This window comes from Eulemur rufifrons, chromosome 25, assembly GCF_041146395.1.
Source record: "Eulemur rufifrons isolate Redbay chromosome 25, OSU_ERuf_1, whole genome shotgun sequence".
Classification (NCBI taxonomy): Eukaryota; Metazoa; Chordata; class Mammalia; order Primates; family Lemuridae; genus Eulemur; species Eulemur rufifrons.
This window is the reverse complement of record NC_091007.1, coordinates 19,175,847-19,200,207: the sequence shown is the minus strand read 5'-3', so window position 1 is coordinate 19,200,207 and position 24,361 is coordinate 19,175,847. Positions and strand designations below refer to the sequence as shown.

The following is a 24,361-nucleotide window of genomic DNA, read 5'->3' as shown; positions in this document are numbered from 1 at the left end:
ATTTGCACCTATAATAGAAGGTAACTCCATTGTAAGGTCATTTGTCTTCCTTGGGTTTTGTTCTATTTATTTTGAAGAGTAAGTTTTAGAACTTACTCTAAATATTTTTTGTACCTTTAAGGTAGTTAAAATACCTAAGCTCCTACATGGTGCCTGGCGTATCACAGACGACCCATAAGTGTGCGTTCCTTCCCGCCGCTCCCTCGGAGAGCTCGCCTGCTCTTGGTCTCAGGTTCTTCCTCCACTGAGCACGTTCACGGTGGAATCCCAGCCCATCCTCTCTGGCACGTGGCAATTCCTGTCCGAGTTCAGGGAGTGAGATTTTTCTTCTCTTAAACCCACTGTCTCTAGAGGGAATTCATCACCTTCATCTCTGCTTCTCTTTGTCTTAAGATAAAGGGAGCCAAGTTCAAAGGGGGCTCCAGCAGCTTCCGTTAGTGACCTTGAGCATGTTACCTAACCGCCACATCCAGGCTCTAGGGGCAAGTGCTTTTTAAGTTTAACTCCCACCCCTTTGATTCATGAAACAAACACTTTTACCTCCATAGTAGCACAATTATTGGGTATGATTTAAATAGATCTAAGGAGCACCTCCAGTTTACCACGTGGGGAAACGACTGTTGAACAAGGTAGACGACATTCCTGTTTGCACAGAGCTCAGGGTCTGTTTGAGGACAGAGGCGAGCACGGTCACAGCGTCGCGTGGGAAGCCTTCAGCGGGAGCGTAGGAAACACGCGACCTTGGGGCCCAACCCAAATGGAAAGGTCAGAGAAGATTCCCTTAAGGCGCATCTAGGCTGAAAATGAACCACGGGTAAGAATCGGGCGAGTGAAGAGCAGGCAGCGCGGGACGGGGACCCCACACCGAGAGTTTCGGGAGCGGGAGAGAGTCCACGTGGCTGGAGTGTGCAATGCAAGCGTGGAGGGGCAAGACTCGGGATTCGCGGTGGAAGTGTAGCGCGCAACACACCATCCGTGCAAACCCGCCAGAGAACTTAGGCTGGAGTTTGCACGCGGTGGTGGGAGAACGGGCGGTGCCGGTGAGAAGTCACAGCCTGCACTCACCCGGCTGGTGCAGACAGGAGCTGCAGAAGCTCTTAGGATTAAGGAACTTGTGCTGTGTTTATGGTCGTTCTTGTCGTTTTCAGGTAGGAGAAGCCTCGTTAGTTTCAAGTGCTGGTGGAAAGGAGCCAGAGTCAAGGGCGGTGAGGATTCGGGGAGAGGGATCTCCGAGAGAAGGTGTGGACGTGTGTGACCGCAGAGAGGCCCAAGGGATGGTCTGGATGGGTCCGTGTGTGGGAAGGACTTTGAAGACATTTCCACGTGTTGGCTTTGGTGTCCACGGACCTAGCTGAGGTCTTCTGCCGAGTGTGAGGTGGTGATGATGACACTAGAGGTTTCATTTGTTCATTCTGCGGGTGTGTACTGAGGACTTACCTTACGGGAATGGCAAACAACACGATAGGATTCCTGCACCCCTGGCGCTACTTCTGTTTTGTGGGAGAGACGGGCCACCAAGCAGTGCTTTGGCCAGTTGTTTAATGACAACTTTTTATTAGGGAGGAGATGTAGAAGGTTCTCGACCTGTGCCTAGAGGGGCAGGACAGGCTTTCTTGAGAAGCACTGGGGAGTCGAGCTCTGAAGGGTGTATCAGGCTTCGGAGAGAGGCGAGAGCTTGCGTACATGCTTCCAGCCCGGAGGACAAGACGGGGGCCGGGTCGCACAGCCTTGTAGACCAGGTAAAGACTTAATCGTTTTTAGAAGACCCGCTGGAAACTACATGTGCAAGGACGTCAAGCAGGACAGTGACAGGATCAGAATAGCTCCTTAAAAGACCCCCCTGGCTGCCGGGTGCGGCTGGGTTAAAGTGGCGGGTCAGCAGGTGTGAGGCGGCCAGCAGGCTGTTCCGGAACCGGAGGCCAAAACGGGGTGTCCTGGGCTATGGTGGCAGCCGTGGCAGCGGAGGGTATCGAGGAGGTGAGGTTGGCAGCCTTTGGCCGTTGGTCACAGGGACATGTGACAGAGGAGTGACAGGGAGGCTCCCAGGTGTGAGTAGAGAGGAGAATGAAGGATTGAAATTTCCATCTGAGAAACCCAGCCGATAGGGAAAACAGAATAATTGCTGGAGAGCAATTGGTTTATATGTGGACACCAGGAATGTGTTGTGGCCCTGCCCTCCAGGGCCGAATGGATCTTCTGCACTCAGCAGCTCAGGTGACAGCGTTGGGAGGGGCCATTGGGTTGATCTTATGTATTTGAAACTGCTCTTTCTTTTTCTTTTTCTTTTCTTTTCTTTTCTCTTCTCTTCTCTTTCTTTCTTTCTTTATTTTTGGCCCTGGTCTCTTACTTAACCAGTTACTTTCTTTAAGAGCAGAGTTCATTTATCATCTCTTGTTTTCCACAGTGTTCAGTGCATGCCTTGCTCATTGTAGGTGTTCCATCTGTATGCACTGATGGATTTAAATGTGGAAGGTCTATGCACGTTTTCAAAGGCTTAAGGACCAACCAAAAATACATAGTGTAGGAAAGAGTCTCGACAGATGTAAAAAGTGACTGGTGCTTTTGCAAATTTAAAATTCATAACCGAATTTGCATCCAAAATAAAGTCAGAGTCTAAGATTTTCTTTTATTAAGACCTAAAAACATTTAAAATTGAAATTATCACTTGGATGGTCCAATCCAGTTTTCTTAGGTGCACATATGTTTTAGGCTTTTCTGGGTACCATTACTTGGTAATACTCAGATATTTCTGAGTATGTTCCATTTAAAACGTAAATATTTCTAACCTGTTTGAGGGAAAGGTAAGGGTTTAGATTTAAAAAGTAAGAAAGCAGCAAAGGAAATCCTAGCTTTTTCTTATGTACAACTTAACTGGAAATAATCTCTTTACTTGGCTTGCAAATTTGGATCTGTGTTCTCAGTCTGTCTTACAGATTCATGTCAGTTACAGAAACGTTTGTATGGCGTTTGTTTGGTGATGAATTTCTGTTACCCTGTGTTTTTCAGGTCCCGTAGGAGTGGGGCTGAATGAGCTGAAACGGAAGCTGCTGATCAGTGACACTCAGCACTATGGCGTGACCGTGCCCCGTGAGTGCCCCACTGTTTGGTGTCTCTGTGACTGCACTAACCGTGATTGCTAAATACTTAGCGAGCATCACCCACCTCGACCTCCTAGCCGCCCTGTGACATCCGTAGTGACAGTACCCACGTTTCACAGAGGAGGAAACCAAGGCCCAAGAGGTTAAGGGATTTGCCCTGGATTACACAGATCGTTGGCAGAATATTTGTTACTCACGGCTTCCCGACTCTTAGATCTTTATTGTGAATTTTAATACACGTATGACCTCAAATTATTATTTATAAATTTTCTTCCAAATAAAATTCTAACTGTTCTGTTTCCTAAAATAAGTGCTAATGTTTTCCAGAGTTTTTCACCAGCTTTAAGATTGGAAGGATCAAACCACAGAGAGCTGAAGGAGACTTCCTATAATATAAACCTTTCTTGATCACTTTTTATGAGTAGTAATTGGCAGATCGTGTTAAACGGGCTTTTCATGGCCATGCAGTCCAGATATGGCAGGCGTCTTTTCAGTACACAGAGTTAGAGCTGTTTTTATAAATGCGGTTTTCATGGGCCTTTTTACAAATGAAATGTGATGCTTGAAACGTTCTGATGTGCAGAAGAAATGCCATTTAACTACTTAATTTGTTGATGTTAGAAAGCTGTCTAAAAGGCTAAATTGAAATGTTGGCTTTTTCAAGTGGTTTTAGTTCTGTTAAAAAAAAAAATTCATTTGTATATTTCCCTTAGCAATGTTCTCTAGTTTTGGAGGAGTTCAACTTTATTTTAAAATTATAGTTTTCTTTTACCTCAAGGTTCTTCTTAGTCCTATATTTTTCCAGATTATTATTTGTAATTATTTTCAGCCGTAAGTTACAGGACTGCTGGTTTGCACTGGCAAAGATGGAAGTGAGGGAAAATGTGGAATTAGATAGAATTAGACAGTTTATTCACTTCTCTTACAAAAGATGAGTTGCAGTATACAGATATTTAGAAAATTTTACAGACAGTTGTTAAGTTTACAGGTGAGCAATTTCGGAAGAGACCTAGAAGATGCAAAAAGAGATTACAGATTTATCGATTGCCTGCTACGTGTTCATCTCCTTTGTCTTAATTTACACAGCCCTCGCGGTGCCAGCGTAAGATGAGCGATACTGCTTCCATTTCAGAGAAGGAAACTGGGGTCACAGGGACATTTTGCCTTGAGTTCCGTAGATGATGGTTAGACTTGGATTTGAAACCAGGTTTTATGATACTACTTGTCATGTTCTTCTTCCTCTGTAACACTAGCAGTGCTTTCAAACTACAGACTTGCTCTATCGTGGCCCAATTAGTAGTAAAAGCTGATTTCTTTTTACGGTGATAAATATCAGCAAGGCCATCTATCAAAAGTAATCCCCTATGATAGTTTTGGTATTATTAAAGGACCTAGAGCAAGGCACTTTGGCCTCAACTATTCAACTATTAAAATAATATTTGCCCCTGAAGTTGTTATAGAAGTTGACAATATCCAGAAAGGTTCTGGGGCTGGGACTCTTCAAACAAATCCCCAAAGTAGTTATTTTTCACTGTGATTCACTTTTAAATAAGTGTTAATGTCAGAAAATCCTCATATAGTCTGGAAAAATAATGTTTTCCAGACTTGCCTTATAATAGGAATCTCTTGGGCTTCCTATAAAAAGATACACCCAAGAATCTGTATTTATAGCAAGTATCCCTGGTGATTCATAATATCAGATGTGGTCAGAAAATACAGCCATAGCATCAACTCAGGTCATTTAATTAATTAAAGAAGAATATATTTTAAGAGCAATTTGAGAATTTCAGATTGTTTTGCTTTGGAAAATAATTTGAGCGGAGTCTTGACTATTGGAGAAAAATTACTGTTTTGATTATACCACCAGTATTGTTTAAGTCTATAATTTGCTTTTCTAAAACATGTATTAAATATCCACCAGAAAGGGTAAAACGAAAAAGAGGTGGAGCACTGGAACTCTTGCTGGTGGGAGTGTAAATTAATCGTCACCATTTGGAAGAGTAAGTAGCAGTATCCACTAAAGCTACACAAACACGTACCCTAAGCCCTGGCAGTTTCACTCCGAGTGTGTACCTGGTGGAAATGCATACCTGTGTACATCAAAAGAAAGGGACTGAGATATTCTTAGAAACGGTATTCATAAGAGCTCAAAACTCGAAACTACCCAGATGTCCATCATTTGGACGACTAGAATGGAGCACCTTTGGTATGTTCACACGATGGAATACTGTAATGCATTGGGGACGAACAATCGGCAGCTACATGCAACAGTAGGAATGGATCCCACAAACATGTTGACTGAAGGAGGCAGACACAAAAGAGAGTAAGAGAATAATGCAGTGTGACTCCATTTTTTATAATTACAGTAAGAGCAACACTAATATGTGCTGTTAGAAATCTCGAGGAAGGGGATTAGAAACTGGGGAACTCAAGAGGTGATTTCCAAGGGCTGGCGATTTCCTCCTTCTCGTTAGAGTGCCAGTTCCACAGGTGTGTTCAGTGAAAATTCATCAAGTTATATACACTTACTTATGTATATGTGAGTTATATGTGAACTTTCCTGTCAGTGTATCATACTCAGGTTTTTAAATCTTACAAAGAAATAGTAGTTTAGTTCGTTGTAGGTTGCTGATGTCGATTTCCTGGTTTTGATAACGTGCTATAGTTGTGTAAATGTTACAGGAGGAAGCTGAGTAATGTTACATGGGACCTCTGTATTATTTTTGTGACTACTTGCAAATCTTTAATTTCTTCACTTTTTTAAAAAAAAGTATTTAAAGGGATGCTAAATTGGGTAGATGTTATACTCTTGAGCTTAAGTGGCTGAGCATGTTATATGAAATCTTTTTAAATTATCCATGTAATCATATTAAACACTCAAAGAAAGTGGTGGCCGAAACCCTGAACCGTGGACAGTTTCGTTCCTGATAAGCAGCATCCACCTTGTTCTGAGGCTATAGGTTGTTATCAACAAATCTAAAAGGCTGTTAATATAAACAGTCTTTCCAAAGGGTCTCTCATGCAGTAAATGTAAATAAAGTCGTTAACAAAAGGTATTACAGTAGACACCCAATACTCGATGGATTCCAGAGTCTGTGTAGTCTAAACCTGGAGCCCTCTCGGTCAGCTGTGCCTGTTAATCACTTTCGGTGGTTTCTCACAAGGCATATATCACAGTTTCTGTTTTCATAGGTTTCAAAGCACCCATGTTCTAGAACACTTCTTCTTTGTCCATAGGATGTCTCTCTTGAGTTTTCTAAAATATGTATATTATAAACTAGGGTACCAGTTAAAAAATTTGTTTTTTCCTATCTCACCATGACAGTTATTCTGGGAATTCGGGGGGCGGGGAAGGCAAGATGGCAGAGTTTGTTTCATATCTGGGTGATGTAAACATGCAGGTATTCGGGGAGCTATGGCGGCCTGCGTTGGGGGTCAATGTGCTCATCTTTCCCTTGACTCCCCTTGTCCTAGGATGTCGGCTCTTCTATTCAGGATTCCTCGTGGGGAATGAGGCTCCTATGGTCCTCATTACAACTAGATGCTGAAATTCTTCATCAGTAAAATAACACCAGGCACGGATAATTCAAGTTGATGATAATAAGCAAACAATTCAGTTGTAGACTTGTTACCTTTTAAATGCATGTGGCAGTGTCATAAATATCTTGTTCAATTACCACTTGATGTGGTTCTAAAAATATTTCTAACCCTAAGGGGGGCGGTGCTCCTTAAACCGTGTGTTGCAGATTTTCAATAACAGGGTTCTGCCATTACAGTTGAATCCAGACGGTCTTTTCTCCTTTTGTGAGAAACAGAGTAATGCACAGAAGAGTCTCAGTTTTGGTTTTTGTCCATACTTTTTTCTTAAGCCTGCTCTTTGCTAAAGGAACACGAGCAAACAGCAGCAACAAAACTGATTAAGTAATAAATGAATATCAACCCTAAACTCCAAAGCCAGGCATCGTACTAATTTTAATATCTTTCATATTCTTGGATGTGAATTATGTTATAAACATACAACAGGGTATTTTTCTGCTGTGAAATTCATTCCTGGTTCTTATGATAGAATAAAATTTATCAGTACTTCATGCTCTGCCTGGGAAGTGTGTGACATTTCATGACGACTAGCATGACCTCTTGGTGCTTTACCCACAGAGCAAGCATGGAAAACTTTCAGGAGATCTAAGCTTTTTTTTAGATACAAGAATGTCTCTCTGTTGCCTGGGCTAGAGTGCCGTGGCATCAGCCTAGCTCACAGCAACCTCAAACTCCTGAGCTCAAGGGATCCTCCTGTCTCAGCCTCCCGAGTAGCTGGGACTACAGGCACACACCACCGTGCCTAGCTAATTTTTTCTATTTTTATTAGAGACAGGGTCTCCCTTTTGCTCAGGCTGATCTTGAACTCCTGAGCTCAAGTGATCCTCCTGCCTCAGCCTCCCAGAGTGCTGGGATTACAGAAGTGAGCCACCACACTTGGCAGAGATTTGAGCATTGTATTAAAGTATGCTTTCTAACTAAATAAAAGGTAACTAAAATTTGAGATACAATTTAAATTAGTTGGATTTTATAAATCTATTACTTTTGCTGTTAGGTTACTTTTTCCCACTTTTCACATTCTTCTTTTAATAACATTATTGGGATATAATTGGAATAAATAAACTGTACATATTTACAATGTACAATTAGATCAGTTTTAACACGTGTATACATATGTGAAACCATCACCGCAGTCATCATCATGAACATTTCCATCTCCTCAAACAATTTCTGGCTGGGCATAGTGGCTCATATCTGTGATCCCAGCACTTTGGGAGGATGAGGTGGGAAGATCACTTGAGGCCAGGAGTTTGAGACCAGCCTGGGCAACATAGCAAAGCCCCATATCTACAAAAAAATTTAAAAATTAGTTGGGTGTGGTCGCATACGCCTGGTAGTCCCAGCTAATTGGAAGACTGAGGCAGGAGGATTGCTAGAGCCCAGGGGTTCGAGGCTGCAGTGAGCTATGATCATGCCACTGCACTCCAGCTTGTATGACAGGCTGAGGCCCCATCTTAGAAAATATATGTAATAATTTTTTTTAAAAATTTCTTTGTGCCCTTAGTAATCCATCCCTCCAACCCATTCACAGGCAACCACGGATCTGCATCTTGTCACTGTAGGTCAGCTGGAATCATCTCCTATTTTACATAAGTAGAATTATACTGTATGTACCTATTTTTTCTTTGTCCAACTTTTTAAACTTAGCATAATGAGTTTGAGATCCACCCATTTTGTTTCATAGATCACTAATATCTTTTCACTGCTTAGTGGCATTCCATTGTATGGAAATACCACAGTGTATCCGTTCACCTGTTTGTTGATGGATATTTAGGGGTTCCTCCCCCATCCCTATTTTTGGCTACTACAAATAAAACTATTACGAAATTTGTGTACATGTTTTTTGATGGACATATATATTTGTTTCTCTTGGACAGATAAGTAGGAGTAGAATAGGTAGGTCACAATATTTAATTTTTAAAGAAACTACCAAACTGTTTTCCAAAGTGATTATACCATTTTACAACCCACAAGTAGTGTATGCGAGATCCAGTTGCTCCCTGTCTTTGCGAACACTTGGTGTAGTCAGTCTTCTAAATTTTTGTCAATGTAGTGTGTGGTGATATGTCATATTTCAATTTGTATTTCACTAATGACTAAGGATATTGAGCATTTTATGCACTTAGCCATTTATGTATCTTCTTCAGTGAAGTCTCTGCTCAAATCTTCTGCCCATTACTTGAAAAGTCGGTGGTTTGTCTTATTATCGAGTATCTAGAGTTCCTTACATACTCTAGGATACATGCCTTTTATCTGATGAATGTGTTACAGGTATTTTCTTCCACTCTGTGACTTGTCTTTTCATTTTCTTCATGGCATATTTTAAAAAGCAAAGTTTTTCATTTTCATGAAGTCTAATTTATATATTTTTTCTTTTATGTTTGGTGATTTTTTTGTTCTATCTAAAAATCCTTTGGTATGTGAAGGTCACAAAGACATTCTCCTGTTTTTTTCTAGAAGTTTTATAGTGTTAGGTTTTTACATTTAGGCCTTGATCCTTTCCAAGGTATTTTTGTGTTGTTATTTAGCAGACTTGCCTTGTTTTTGATCTCAGGGAAGGTGATTCCGTCTTTTATCATTAAGCACGATGTTGCCCCTCTGAGGCCTCTGCCAGTTACTTGAGGACTCTCCCTGCTACTCCTGGTTTGCTGAGACTGTCATGAGTGGGTGTTGAATCTTTTTAATGCTTTCTCTGCATACATTGAAAGATGCTGTGTCATCTTCCATTATTCTGTTACTATGGCGAATTCTACGGGTTTTCAAATGTTAAGCCAGCCTTTGGCAGACAGGCCATTGAGCATTTACTGAGTTATGGAAGTGACTGAATTTAAGCTACTGCTTTATTATTTGTTTTGTGTTTGTCTCTTCTGCATTTCATTTTCTTTTTCTTCCCTTTCTACCGCCTTCTGGATTATTTGAGTGTTTTTTTAGTATTCCATTTTAGTCTACCTATTGGCTCTCTGGTTCTATCTCTTTGTGGTAATTTTTACTGGTTGCTGTAATCATTCACGATCTGCTTTGTGAGTCAACTTTGTACCATTTCACATAAAATACAGAAACCTTGCGACCAGCCATAGACATCCCTTTAACCTGTCCACATTGTTTCGCTGCAGGTGTTAAAAATGTTATATTTGCATACATTGAAGACTCCATCAGACTTTTACTTTAAATAGTCGTATGTATTTTAATGAATGAAGGAGGAGAAAAATAGAGTTTTACATTTATTCAACTATTTGTTCTTTCTTCATCCCCGAAGATATGTTTCCTTCTTATCATTTCTCTTCAGCCTAAGAAACTTGCTTGAACATTTCTTTTGGAGCAATCTGCTGGTGAATTCTATTAGTTTCTCTTCATCTGAGAAGGTCTTTATTTTGCCTTTATCTCTGAAAGATATTTTGGCTGGTAGACCTTTTCTTTCATTGCTTTAAAGATACTATTTCATTGATTTCTTGTTTTTACAATTCATGATAAATCATAAATCATTATTCACTATGTGTCCTGTGTTGCTTTTTTCTAACTGCTTTCAGGGATTTTTACTTACCTTTGGCTTTTGGGTTCTGTTGAATTTATCCTGCTTGGGCTTTGCTGAGCTTCTGGAATCTGTAAGTTTATCTTTTGCCAAATTTTAGAATTTTGGCACCATTATTTCTTCAAATATATTTTTTCTGCCCCAATCTTTTTTCTTCTCATTTTAGTGCCCTGGTTACACATATGTTAGATATTTCAATATTTTCACACAGGTCCCTGGGGTTGCATGTATATTTTTCCCAATCTTTTTTTCCTCTTTGTTGTTCAGATTAGATAATTTCTATGCATCTGTGGTCAGGTCCACTGGCCTTTTTCTCTGCCATCTCTGCTCCACTACTGAGCCCATCTCTTGACTTGTTTCTATTAGGTGTTGTTATTTTTCAGTTCTGAAATTTCCATTTGGTTTCTCTTTATACTTTTGATTTCTCTGCTAAGAATTCATGTTTTTATTCATGTGTATTTTCCTTTACCTTATCAGCCACAGTTATAATAATTGCTTTAAAGCCTCTGATCATTCTAACTTTCAGATCATTCTCTCCACGCTCTCCAGCCTGCGTGGGCTTTTTTCTTTTCCTGGGTCTTTCCACCAAAAAGTTGGGGCTTCTATTGGAATTGAGCCGCACATCCTACCGTGCTTCTCTGGAATGAGTCCCACCCTTGGGGCAAAGCTAAAATCAAGTTAAACTCCTCTCCGTGCTGACTGGCTCCCCTCCCCAGCCTACCTGTTTTATCTGTTTGCAGAGTGCTCAGGTAGCTGTTTGGGGGTCGGAGTTTTCAGCTGGAATCTGCAGCAAGGTGGGCTGTGCTGAGCTCGGCCGTGTCAGCGCTGGGACACCTCGGGCTTCCTTGTTGCTGTTACTGTTGTGGTTTTAATTAATCCTGTATTTTCTGCTCCATTATAATCCACTAACAAATAATTAGGCAAGATTACTGAAAGGTTGGAAGTTCAATAGTATTCAAAAAGATGCTGTTTGTAACTTGGTAAAGGAGGACTGAATATCACATGGAGGTGTTTGGCATTCACGCATTCATGCATACCCGCTGTGTACCATGCGAGGAGGACAGTAAAATAATTTCAGAGCTAACCTAACAAGCTAATGTACAATAGACTTGCTTCAATGAATAAAAATCAGCAAATAAAGGTAATAAGCATGTTATTTGCCAAAGAAAGGTTTTTTTCCCTTCAAGGATTTAAATGCCACTTATTTAATCAGCATATTAGCTTTCAAAATAATGAATAATAGCACAGACACGTGATGTAATTTAATATTTAATCCATCTTCAAATTAATATAATTTTAATAACAGTGGAAAATCTGAATGTATGACACTTTACTGTATTTTATTGGCTAATTTTCTTTTTTATAAGTTTTTAAATCCTGTCTAAGAACACTTTAATTAAATACACTTGCTGGTTTCTTTTTTAGTGTTTTCCTTAAGGTGGCCGATGTGGGCTTTTCTAACTGCTTTTTCGTTAAACCACAGACACTACCAGAGCAAGAAGAAGCCAGGAGAGCGATGGAGTCGAATATATTTTCATCTCCAAGCATTTGTTTGAGACAGACGTACAAAATAACAAGTATGTGGACGTTTTTGAGAATTTTCAGGAGGGTGATGTTTGTAGGCACTTGCCTGTCTCTCCAGTTTGAGATGGCGGAGAGGTCCCCTCCACTTGAAATGCATTTTAATTATCAAAATAATGTTTGAAACTGATTAAAAGGGGATAATTCCGTTAGTAATTATTATCAGTCTTCACCTCTGTTTTTTTAGTAACCTCGAGCTGCTCCATTTCTATAAAGAAATTATTTTGCAGAATGAGGGAGGCTGCTGGTGTCTAACTGTGACCTCCCTCCAGCCTGCTCATTGAATCGACATATAATTTGGATAGAACTTTAACTTAAAAACTAATGAGCATGTAAAAACTAATGTAACATATCCCTAGGTCCCCAGTCTATACACCCACCCACACAAACACACACACACACACAAACACACACCCTTGTTCTCTCATTGGCTCTTCAAAACATTAAAACAACAGTGATCATCTTGCTTGTACGTCTTCTCCAGCTAGCTCTTAAGTTTTCTCCCCTCAGGTTTTCCATTTGCTGAAGCATGACTATTTTAGGATATCAGGAGCAATGTGTGTTTTCAGGCAGGGCTGTGGGATTTTACTGAAGCATTGAAGTGCATTTTTCACATTTGGTGCGGCAATGGTGGTTTTATAGCACACGGCCGGCCGCCCCGGCTCCATTAGCCACCACCCAGCGCCGCAGTCTGAAGCCGGGCCGGGTCGCTCTGCACGTGCAGTGAAATTTCAGCAGTTTCTATTGTTTGGCTTATTCACTGTTTTATTGCATTGCATTAGTTCTGAAAAAAGGGGTGATGGAAAACATTAGAACACCACTGGACCAAAGTCCTTTTTTTCCTGCTTAAGTGTAATACAAGCAAGTGTTACTAACGTGAAAATGTAAAATAGAAGATTTTTTAAAATTGACATGCTGAAGTCCTTGGCCCTATTTATTTTATTAAACACAGTAAAAACAAAATTACTTGTTCAGCAAAAACGTCTTTTCCCTACGAATTGTATCTCGGTACGTGTGATTTATTTTTAATGCAGAAATGATTCTGATACGTCTCTAACTTTCTCCAGGTTCATTGAATACGGAGAATATAAAAACAACTACTATGGCACAAGCATAGACTCCGTGCGCTCCGTCCTGGCTAAAAACAAAGTTTGTTTGTTGGATGTCCAGCCTCACGTGAGTAGACGGCCACCATCCAGTCCCCTCTGTCCCTTTGCTGCTCTGACCATTTCCACGTGGGGCGAGTCCGAAGTTACTCGCTTTGGGCGCACACGTGGCTTTCTAAGATGACAAAAGCATCTCAATGTAATTTGAGACATCTTTGGTGAGGAACAAAAACCCCATGATATTATTAAGAAAGAGGAGTGGAGGAAGCCTCAAAATCTGTGTTTTTAACTCTGGTTTATATTCCGTTTTTGCCACGTGTGGTGACTCTTAGGTGTTTCTGTATATTTCGTATTTTTACAGTACATGCATTGTTACACGCGTAATGGATTTGTGTGTGTTAAGTGTTTGTACTTTTTAACAGTGCACACTTTGGCTCTCAGTCCTGTCTCTGACTGTGGTTCGTGCATCCCCTGGCAGTGTGAGACCCCCGGAGCTGTGGGCATTTCACAGAAGCTGCTGAGCGCGATCCCGGTTGCAGCTGTCAGGGAGACCCTTGCCTGTCACCCTGGGAGCTCTTAGGAACACCGTGGACTGGGAATGCCAGTGTGAAGCCATTCGCTTCCCTGTCCAGTCGTCTAGCCTCCAGCTGATACCCATCCCACATCCCCAGGGACCACAGAGTCCCCGTCCGGATGGCCACACCCTGGGGTGCACAACCTCCAAATGCCAGAGCGACCTGCAGAAGCCCTCCCACCACCGCCACCTCTCTGCCGCTGTGCTGAGCCCGTAACGCTCAGGCTCCTACAGTGTTTCAGCCCTTGCTCCCCAGAGCCTCTTCCCCTCCCCCTCCCCCCCACTAGTGCTGTCCACCCTCTGTCATGCATGTGCACACGCATGTCGCCTGTCTGCCAGACCTTTCAGTGGAGTCAGGGTTTATATTCATATTCCGAGAGGTCCTGACATACAGGTCAGGAATAACGCTCGACTCTCACCCTTCTGTCTTGTCACCCTTGGCTGTAGGTGAGTCCCAGATCACAGTGTGCATAGCATGACATATTTGATGAGGGCACGGGGACAGGCTTCCTGGGGAGCAGGAGGCTGCCCTTGCAGGGCACTCGGGAGGAACGAATGAAAGAGAAGAACTCATGCTTGGGAGAGGGGAGAGGCTTAAATGGGATGGTTGGATGGCCCTTCATGTTGGGTATTTGATCTAAAAACCAGCTTTGTGGTATTTTTAGCCCCTTCTGTTCTATATTAATTCTGGTGTATTTCAAAACATTTTAAAATGCAAGTTGCATTCTCCAACTTCTTTTCAGGCGTGTTTGCTACATTTAATTGGTAAAATAATAGTATATCGAAAGACCTACTGACCTTAATTAGAGAATAATTTTGAGGAATTTTCTCCTTAGAAAGAAAACTCAGTAACTCATGATGCTACGAAGAAACATGAGAAAAGTTCTTTTCTTCCTTACAGACAGTGAAGCATTTAAGGACACTGGAGTTTAAGCCCTATGTGATATTTATAAAGCCTCCGTCGATAGAGCGTTTGCGAGAGACAAGGAAAAACGCGAAGATTATATCAAGCAGAGATGACCAGGCTGCCGCGAAGCCGTTCACGGTGAGTACGGTGGCGCACGGTGGCGCTCGGTGGCGGGTGTGGCCGCAGGTAGACGCGGATGTGCAGCCCAGCGACTCGGGCAGACTGTAGCGAACTGTGAACCAAAATCTGTACAGGAATTGTAGTTAGGTGCATTTTGAACAATTGCACTTTTTATGCTTCTGTGGATAGATCATCATCTTAAATGGACTGAATGCTAATTTGTTCACTATTATGCATACATATCAGACTTTTGTAGGCTGAACATTTCCATAAAAGTTAGACCAATTAGTTTTCAGACCAGCTTTATTTTTAAAGCTAAAGATACCAAAGTCAGTTTCTGTCACTAATATTAATAGTCTGAATGAAAATTTTAATAATTGGCCTTGCTTGTCTCCCTGTATCAACAATCATACTTAGCACAGTAAAAGAAAAAGCACCATTCTGGGAATACGAAAAATAGGCTAACATTGTTTAACAATAATATTTGTATTTCCTGCCAGTGTTATCAGAAATGGTGATTGTGACTGTAATGGCTTCTGGCGAGGCCTTTTATTGTTTTTGTTCTTAATCTTTCTTTGGACCAAAAATAAAAAGCAAAGAAGTTAAATGTCAAGAGCTTTTTATTTTCTCTTCCACTTAATTAGCACATCTTTAACCTTAGTCTGTATTAATCTGTAAACTGCTCAGTGTGGTTACAAAATACAGATTGTGTTTTTGATTGTCAGTATTCGATAAGTATCTTTTTTCTAAAATGCTGACAAACATATCCACGCTGAGTAGGTATTGTCATACGACGTCAGCTCCTCGAGGCTCTGGATTAAGAGGAAAGTTAAATTTTCTGTTGCGAAATCTTACTGACATTGAAACGTGGACTGTGAAATTATTTCATTATGTTGCAATGTGAAGAGTTATTATACTATTTATAATTTAGAGGTTTCTCAATGAAGTTGATAAGTGATAAGATAAATAAATCTTAAGATTTGGCTGACATTTATATTACGAGGCCAACTAAAATACTTTCTGGCTTCAGAAATGGGAGACAGCAAGGGCTCCTGAAACCCTTCTAACGAGACACAGGAAGAACATGACTACCCTTTTATTATATAAATGTTCCCAACTCTGAAAAAGGAGTTTAGATTATAAATTCCTTCCTATGAATAAGCATAAATGATGCAGCCAAAGCATCAGCGTAAACAGCTCTTCTTTCCCCCAATAGCTGTTGTGATACGACATACCCTGTAATTATGAATTAGTGACTAATTGTCCTGAAATTCAGTGAGGGCAGGAGTTTTCACTCTCGTCTGACTCTTGCTTTGTCCAAGCCAATCAGACGGAGAATATTAGAAATTATGGCATCTGAAGAACTTGTCGTAAAAGGGGATAATTTTTACTTCTGGCCGAGGTGAAAGACTGAACTCAGAACAGCATTAGGTAAACCGATTGTAGAATGTTTGCATTGATGTGAAATGAGGTAATTGCCTGGTTAACCAATTTTTTAAAAAAATACTTCCTTTTGTAGGAAGAAGACTTTCAAGAAATGATTAAATCTGCACAAATAATGGAAAGTCAATACGGTCATCTTTTTGACAAAATTATCGTAAATGATGATCTCACCGTGGCGTTCAATGAACTAAAAACAACTTTTGACAAATTAGAGACAGAGACCCATTGGGTACCAGTGAGCTGGTTACATTCATAACTAAGGGAAATGTCCACAGTCACCTGTTTTTTTTATGGAGTGCATGATTAAATCAATTACCAGTTTGGTGGTAGGGTTTTAAAATCTGTATCACTGTCATTGGTGTATAATCTTGGTGAAAATTAAATGCCGCTTTTGTTTGTATCTTTTTATAGCCTTATTTCAAACACAATGTGTGAGTATAAGATCCGAAGTCAAAATTTGCACAGTACTGTATTCTGAACAAAGCTTTGAACCTTCTGGTTGTCTTTAATGTAGCTCTATCTCCAAGATGAGACTGGAGTTTTTAAAGAGACGTAGGTAAAGTTCATGCTTCCGCTGGCCCCAGATGTGGACATGGCCGCTGAGTTGCGTGTTAGCAGTTGACTGTATCAACTTAGCAACCTAGAGCAGCCCCGGACAGACAGGACGGCTTTGCTGTTTCCGGGTGGATCATTGCAGGTTTAGCTGGGCTGGCAGTGAGGAGTCCTCATTCTGTTCAGAACGTGCAAACTTTTTCGTATGGATCCACAGTATGTTCACAGTAGTATGCATTTTAAAAATCTTTCTTAAAGGAATAAATGAAAATTTACCTTGAGTGCATTTTCATGTTATATAATAGCTTGAGAATTCCTTATGAGTACATGTCAGTGACTCAACAGATACTTAATAAGGGAAAACAGACTTTTAAAAATTATTATATATAACTCAAAACCTTTCCTTATGGCATTAATCTTAGTAAGAATGGTAGTGTCTTGGGGCTAGAAATGATTACAAGGAACATTTATATTTGTAAATCTTCAAGACATTTCTGGAGTCACCAAAAAGGTTTTTTTAAGCCAGCTTTGGATTTTCCCAATAAGTAACAGGAATGTGATTCCTATTCTAAAAAACGTAGACATGTTTTATATTATTACTGATACCGTTAAAGAAAATGTGATCATTTTTTCAAATATGTGCAATTCATCACCGTATCTTTAAATTGTACTAAGATGTGTTTAAGAAAACTTTTCATGTAATGTTAACTTATTTTTTGATCATCAAAGTGATTCTTTAACACTATCCAAATACCATCCAAACCTTGCCATTGTTAAAGAAAGACTGTCATATTGTAAATATTTAGATGGGATCTCTCACTTTTCTTTGATACTACTGATCTCTAGCAAGTGAATCACATAGTTCAAAATACTAGAAATATCTGTAAGTTCTGTAAGAGAACATGCCTGCCATTCTTGCATGCAGTGAGACCCTGCCGGTTGAAAATCATTGCATCTGTGACTTTCAAACAGGAAAAAAAATGTTCTTTTTTGTTGATTTGTAAAGAGAGTTTAGATGTCATGTTTAAAGAAAAATAGAATGTAGTGAAATTTTATATATTTATGAAATATTTGAAAGGCATATTTTTTTAAAATCTCATAGGAGGATATTGAGAAAATAAATTGTATGTAAAGCTGTCATAATATAAAATAGTAGTTTTATAATCAGGTAAAACATTCCATGTAAATATTTGACCTTGATGAATAGATCCGCAAGCGCGTTATATGCGAGTTGCACATTTGATAGCGCCAGTCACTGGATTTCCCCGAAACATGTCAAGTTACATATTAGAAACAGAGACAAAAACTACTGCAATGGCCTTGATACACACTGACACCAAAGTAGTTAGATAATCAGACTAAATGTTATTTTATGTATAACATAATCCAAACAGTGAGTTCTAAGTGTACTGACTAAATAGCAAGCAATTTTGTTTAAAAAAAAAAGCGAGGAGGAGGATTACCGGATTTGACACTAAAGCCATCCTTAGTTGTGTGGCAGGTCTAACAGAAGCACAAGTCTTAATAAGCAGATGTTTTGGGTGGAATATTCCCTTGTTTGAACGTTGACTAAAATTTCCTATAAATCAAGACTTCTTGGACCAAGAATGATGGGAAATGTGTAATTTAGGCAATCATCTGAATCATTTAGAGAGTTCAAATTCTATACCCTGAAACACCCACATTGATTTGTTTTTTCATTTGCAGATCATTTCTTCACTTCCTTAGCTTGGGGACAGAGTGTAGGGTAGTGGAAACAGAGTCCTTTTTGGTGGCAGTAGGAATGGGGTTGGTATAAAAATGTAACTGTCCAGACCTTCTCCTTTATTAGAGCAGAGCTAGAACAATTTTTTTTTAAAAGAGACAGGGTTTGGCCCTATCCCCAGGCTGAGTGCAGCAGTGCGGTCATAGCTACTGCAGACTCCAACTCCTGGGCTCTCGCGACCCTCCTGCCTCAGCCTCCGAGACAGCAGCTGGGACTGCAGGCGTGAGCCACCACGCTCAACTCTAGAACAATATTTTTAAAATAACAAAAAGAAAGGGGCACTTTGGCAATTTGAGGAATCAGGTAGTATACATAGTCTTAAAAGTGGTATTTATGTGGCCATCTTGATGCTTGGAGATTTGATTAAGATTTAACAGAGCAGGGCCAACTGCAAGGGCTCACTGACAACTGTCACAAAAGGCCGGTGACACCATATGTCTTCACCCCCGAGCGGGGGGAATAGCACTGTATCCACCACCTTCCGCAGCTGCTCCCACGATAACGGGGTTCAGCCCTACTTGGGAGAAGAGGAATGTTTACTTTCTTTAAGTTCATGTATTTAAAACCCAAGACGGAGAAGGAAATTCTATACTGCCATAATTGGCAAATTAGAGTTGGTTAAAAATAAAAAGGTGGAAGTGAACTATAATTTTTTACCAGAATTTTATTGTCCAGTATAGAAGTTTTTGGTATCTTTAAGGCTGCCTGCTATTGTATAATGATTGAATGTATCTAAATTTTTATAATTTAACATTGACAGACATGTAAACTTCTCATGGACTTACAAAACTATATTGTTACAATCTTCCTGAAGATACAGATTTTTATTATTTATTTTCTCTTTGACTAGTAAAGATTTATAAGTAAATGTAACGGAAAACCTTTGATCTCAATAAAGTTATCTTCAAATGATGTGTATATTACTTGAAAATTGTTTTTGCACTTGGTGATACTATTCTATTATACTGTTATTCTGCTCTATTCCACCATACTGTTTCTCATGGTAGAACAAATTCTATTTTCTATGATATGAAGCAATGTATTTAGACTTGCCATGTCTAAAATTAAATTTCAATTTTTTAAAAATCGAACAGTGCTTTCATTGAGGTTGTCAGGGGGCTGGAATTCACCAGTCTTGCTCTTACCCAAGCAGTGCAGCAATTTAAAGATGTGGAGAAAACCAGTGGGATGGGAGATCCAAGCCCATCCATGGTGGGAACCCCCACCCCACCTCCCACCCTCCTCCACATTGGGAACCAGGCTGTCCCATGCATCTTCTTCCTCGGTTCCAGTGAGGCAAAACTAAACTTTCCCAGCTGTGCACATGAGAACAAGCTGTCATCTGCTTGTGCAGACAAACCAGCACTGACCTTGTGCGGCAGCAGTTGGGCCACTTAGCTCCAGCTCTGCTCCCAGGGAAGGGTACAATGTAGCACTGAAGCACGTGGCATCTGGAGCCAGAGTTCTTGAGCTCACATCCTGGTTTTTCCTGTCACCAGCTTTGCAACTTTGGGAAAAACACTGAACTTCTCTAGTCTTCATTTTCTCATCAGAAAAATGGGGATAATATTAATAATAGCAGTTACCTCCTAGGATTGTTGTGGGCATGAGATGAAAGAATCCATGTGAAGGACTTGGACAAAAGCTGGGATAGAAGTAGTCCATTATTGTGAGCTTCTGTTTTATCATTTTCTTCACATCACACAATTTAACAATAGCTGTATAAATAGTTTTAATCACACTGCATAAGCAGTCCCCCTCTTAGTAAATCTACTAGAAGATTCCCAATAAATAATTTCTTATTACAAACTTTATTATTTAAAAAAATTCCATTGCTTCCCACCAAGTGATACACCAGGAACTAGTTAGGTAATTCCCAATAGGAAAGTGAACCAATTTTTTTTAACCACTGGATATGCAATGCAATTGATAATTTGAAAGAAATGTCCCTTAATTGTATTAATGCCCTTTCTTTTGCCACCACCCTTTTTTCCAAATGCTTGCTCACTTACACTTAAGCTTCTGGAAGCAGAAAATATTTTAGTTTTATAACAGCTGTCTTATATGCACACACAGGCCTCATCACTGCCTGACCAAACTGTACTTAGTAATGGTGGAACAGCCATATGGTTCCCATATACCATCTCATTTAATCCTACAACTGTCTTACATGGAAGGTACTGTCTTCATATTTTACAGCTGAGAAAAATGAGGAGCAGGGCTTCTGCACCTTGCCCAAGGTGACACAGGGGATGAGTGGCAGAATCAGGGTTTGAATGTCATCTGGCTTCCTCCAGCCCCAAGCTATTTTCACTGCCTCGTGCTTCCTGGTGTTGCTGTAACAGGAACCAAAGCTGGAAACAGGTGAGATTTGGATAGAGGGGTGATCATCCTCCGCATGCATATGCACTTTGCAAAGAGTTTTCTCAGAACGTTGTTGCTTTAGATATAACTTGATGTCTCTGTGCCTGTATGGGTGGGTTAATCTGCAAGTAGTGGCTATTACCAGAAATGTACAAACTTACATGGCATAATAGGCAATTTCCTGTTTAGTCTGCCTGAGTCCCAGTCCTTCGTGGGGAGTCATGATTGGTCTAAGTCCGTCATGACAGTCTCCTCTTTGCAGTGTTTGATCTGGGCTGGTCGTGCCACCAGTTGTAGGTGATGTCGTCGGAAGAGCTGTGAGAAAGACACATTTCCCTGATGCCAACAAACAACTGCATGAAGTGAGGCTCCTTCATGCCCCTACCCCATCTTCCTGCTGGAGACGCTCCAGTGATGTTGCGATGGTTGTCAACATGGCGGCCATAATCCTAACCCTAAACCAGAGGATGGTAAAAGCCAGTCTACTCAGGATGACTGAGTAGAAAAAGCAAGAGATCTTAAATCCATAATACCATTGAGCTGCTGAACCAGTCCTGGGACCTCCTTCCTCTAACTGTTAAACTAGAAAATGTTCTGATGGTTTAAGTCACTGTTTCCTTGCTGCTAAGTGCTCTCCTAATTGAAAGCAGTACCCACAAGCAGCGCAGGCCACGCTCAGTATCTGCTTCCTCTCGTCAAAGGTTGTCTTTTCTGGGCTATGACGGGCCCTGCATTGATGCAGTTACTGAAATTCAAAACACTCTGGAACCCATAGGGTGCAGCAAAGCAAGACGCTCCATTTACGTTTTATTTTTCTTGGGTTCCACTTTTTTTTTCCTTCCACAATATGGATAAGAATTAACCTTAAAATTCAAGTTGGGAGAAAGTTCTTATGGTTTTTTTTTGATTTATCATGGTTGTGTTCTAACTTTATCAGTCACTCAAAATCTCTTATAAATTAAAGGCTAACCAAACACCAGCTGAATCTGCCCTTTTGAACAAAGTCATGCCTGTTTAATTGTTTAATTTCACTTGGCCAACAATAATGCCAAAACATTCTATTTGTGGAGCCCTTGCTCTGTGCCAGGCACTTTGTTCATTAGTAGCATCTAAGCTGTTTGTGATCATTGGCTCCATTTAAAGGTAGAAAATATACTAAATAGAAATATATTTAAATACCTCTATAAACTGTGGCTACAAAACAACACACTTTCTGTAAATGTTAAAAGCTGTGTAGCGTAAAGTAATAACTTATGAAAATATGTTGCTACTATGAATCTAGAAGATGCCAAACAACTGAGGATGGTAGAAAGAAGAAAGCAATAAAAAAGTACCTAACGCATTAACTGCCATGTGAGTTGTATTTAACTCACGCTAGTTGTGAGCCCGAGACCTCATGAAGCATTTGTAACTCACACGTCTCTGTACCTTGGGAGCCACAGGAAATATTTTTCAAGTTGCATATAACTCACAGAAAACAATAAAAAGTAACAAGTTTTTCATTAAATTAGAAGGGATTGTTTTGTTTTCAAAGTCTTTATTCTATTTTCATAATAAAACATGGCCTCAAGGGAAAAAAAAATGTTTTTTTCTAGTGTGGTAGTCAGTGTGTTAAATATAAGTTAAATAATTATTATTTAAGAATTTGAAAGCAATCACCTATGGGACTAAAAGCAAATACAAAGAATCAAAAAGAGAATCCATAAAATGAAATGACAGAAACAAGATCAAATGTATCTCTCACAACAAATATAAATGGCATAGATTCATGTATTGAGACAACTTTTCAACAATATCAAAAAATGAAACCAATCATGTGCTTCCAGAAGAGAAAGGTTTCAAATACGAGGATTAGCTACAATATGCCAGGCAAATGCGAACAAACAGAATGCAGAGGTACCATGACAATTATATCAAAGTTGAGTTCAGTGTTCATTAATTGGGTCAAAAAGTCATTCTTTGGTAATCATTAAAAGCCACAACAAGAAGAGCATTGAATCAACAAAACTTGATTATGATTATTTGGTAATCTGTGAAACACTCCTCTCAGACCTTGAATAAAAATGGTTGCAGAGGGTCCCAAGATGATTGCTCGGGCTGATCTCCTAGCTGTGAAAGAACGCTTTGTCCTGAAAGCATTCAAGAGCCTCATTGAGCATTTACAAAACGCAGTTGTCATTTACCAAATCTAAGAGGTTTTTGGAGATATCTTTAGGGTTTTCTAGGTATAAGATATCATCAGTGAACAGAGACCATTTGACCTCTTTTGCAATTCAGATGTCTTTTATTTCTTTCTCTTGCCTGACTGCTCTGGCTAGGACTCGCAGCACTGTGTTGGATAGAAGTGCTGACTGTGGGCATCCTTGTCCTGTTCAGTTCTTAGAGGGGAATGCTTTCAACTTTTCCCCATTCAGTGTTATGTTGGCTGTGGCCTTGTTGTATATGGCCTTTATGATTCTGAAGTATGTTCTCTCTATGCCCAGTTCACTGAGGGATTTTATCACAAAGAGATGCTGAATTCTGCATCTATTGAGATGATCATACGGTTTTTGTTTTTCCTTCTGTTTATGTGGTAAATCATGTTTATTTGATTTGTGTATGTTAAACCATCCTTGCATCCCTGGAATAAAACCCAGTTGATCATGTTGGGTTATCTTTTTGATGTGCTATTGGATTCTGTTTGCTAGTATTTTGTTGAGGATTTTTGCATCTGTGTTCATCAGGGATATCAAAAGAAAATAAATCATTAAATCAAAAAGATACCTGGCTGGGGGCGGTGGCTCACGCCTATAATCCTAGCACTCTGGGAGGCTGAGGCAGGAGGATCACTTGAGCTCAGAAGTTCAGGACCAGCCTGAGCAAGAGTGAGATCCACCTCTACTAAAAATAGAAAAATTAGCTGGGCATTATGGCATGCACCTGTAGTCTCAGTTACTCGGGAGGCTGAGGCAGGAGGATCGCTGAGCCCAGGAGTTTGAGGTTGCAGTGAGCTAAGATGATGCCACTGCACTCTATCCAGGGCAACAGAACAAGACTCTGTCTCAGAAAAGAAAAAAGAAATCTGTACTCATGTATTTATCACAATGCTATTCACAATAGCAAAGATTTGGAATCAACCTAAGTGTCCATCAATGGGTGAATGATAAAGAAAATGTGTATGTATGTACATATATACACACACACAATGGAATACTATTCAGGTATAAAAAAGAATGAAATCCTGTCTTTTGCAGCAACATGGATGGAAATGGAGACTATTATTTTAAGTGAAACAACTAAGACATAGCAAATACCGCACGTTCTCACTTATAAGTGGAAGCTAATTAATGTGTCCACGTGGACATGGAGTGTGGAAGGACGGGACAGGAGAGGGATGAGAAATTACTTCACAGGCACAATGTCCATTCTCGGGTGATGGTTACACTAAAAGCCCAGACGTCACCACTACACAACATATCCAAGTATCAAAACTGTGCTTGTACCCCTTAGAATTATATGCATTTTAAAAAGCCAAACACGTAAAAGAAAATAAAGCCAGATATGTAATCAAACCCACACAATTCTAAAGTAGGCCACAGGGAAAACCTCATTAAATTCCAAAATATTTAAATACCTCAAACTGCATTTTATGACTTAAGTCCAATGGAACTAGAAACAAATAACAAATATAAATAAAAAGACCCAGGAAAAAAATTTTTAAGTATTCTGATCGTTGAGGAAATAAA

The 24,361-nt window shown here is 40.0% G+C and overlaps 1 protein-coding gene across 1 annotated transcript in view; it reads left to right on the top strand.

Annotated features, from left to right (window-relative positions):
- MPP7 (MAGUK p55 scaffold protein 7) overlaps positions 1–16,337 on the top strand; it is a 204,222-nt gene extending 187,885 nt beyond the window's left edge. The window contains exons 13-17 of the mRNA XM_069458748.1: positions 3,007–3,087; positions 11,708–11,801; positions 12,873–12,981; positions 14,387–14,530; positions 16,032–16,337. Of these exons, the coding sequence (XP_069314849.1) occupies positions 3,007–3,087; positions 11,708–11,801; positions 12,873–12,981; positions 14,387–14,530; positions 16,032–16,211 (608 nt within the window). The 3' untranslated portion in view covers positions 16,212–16,337. The remainder of the gene's footprint in view (positions 1–3,006; positions 3,088–11,707; positions 11,802–12,872; positions 12,982–14,386; positions 14,531–16,031) is intronic.
- The last annotated feature ends 8,024 nt before the right edge of the window (positions 16,338–24,361 follow it).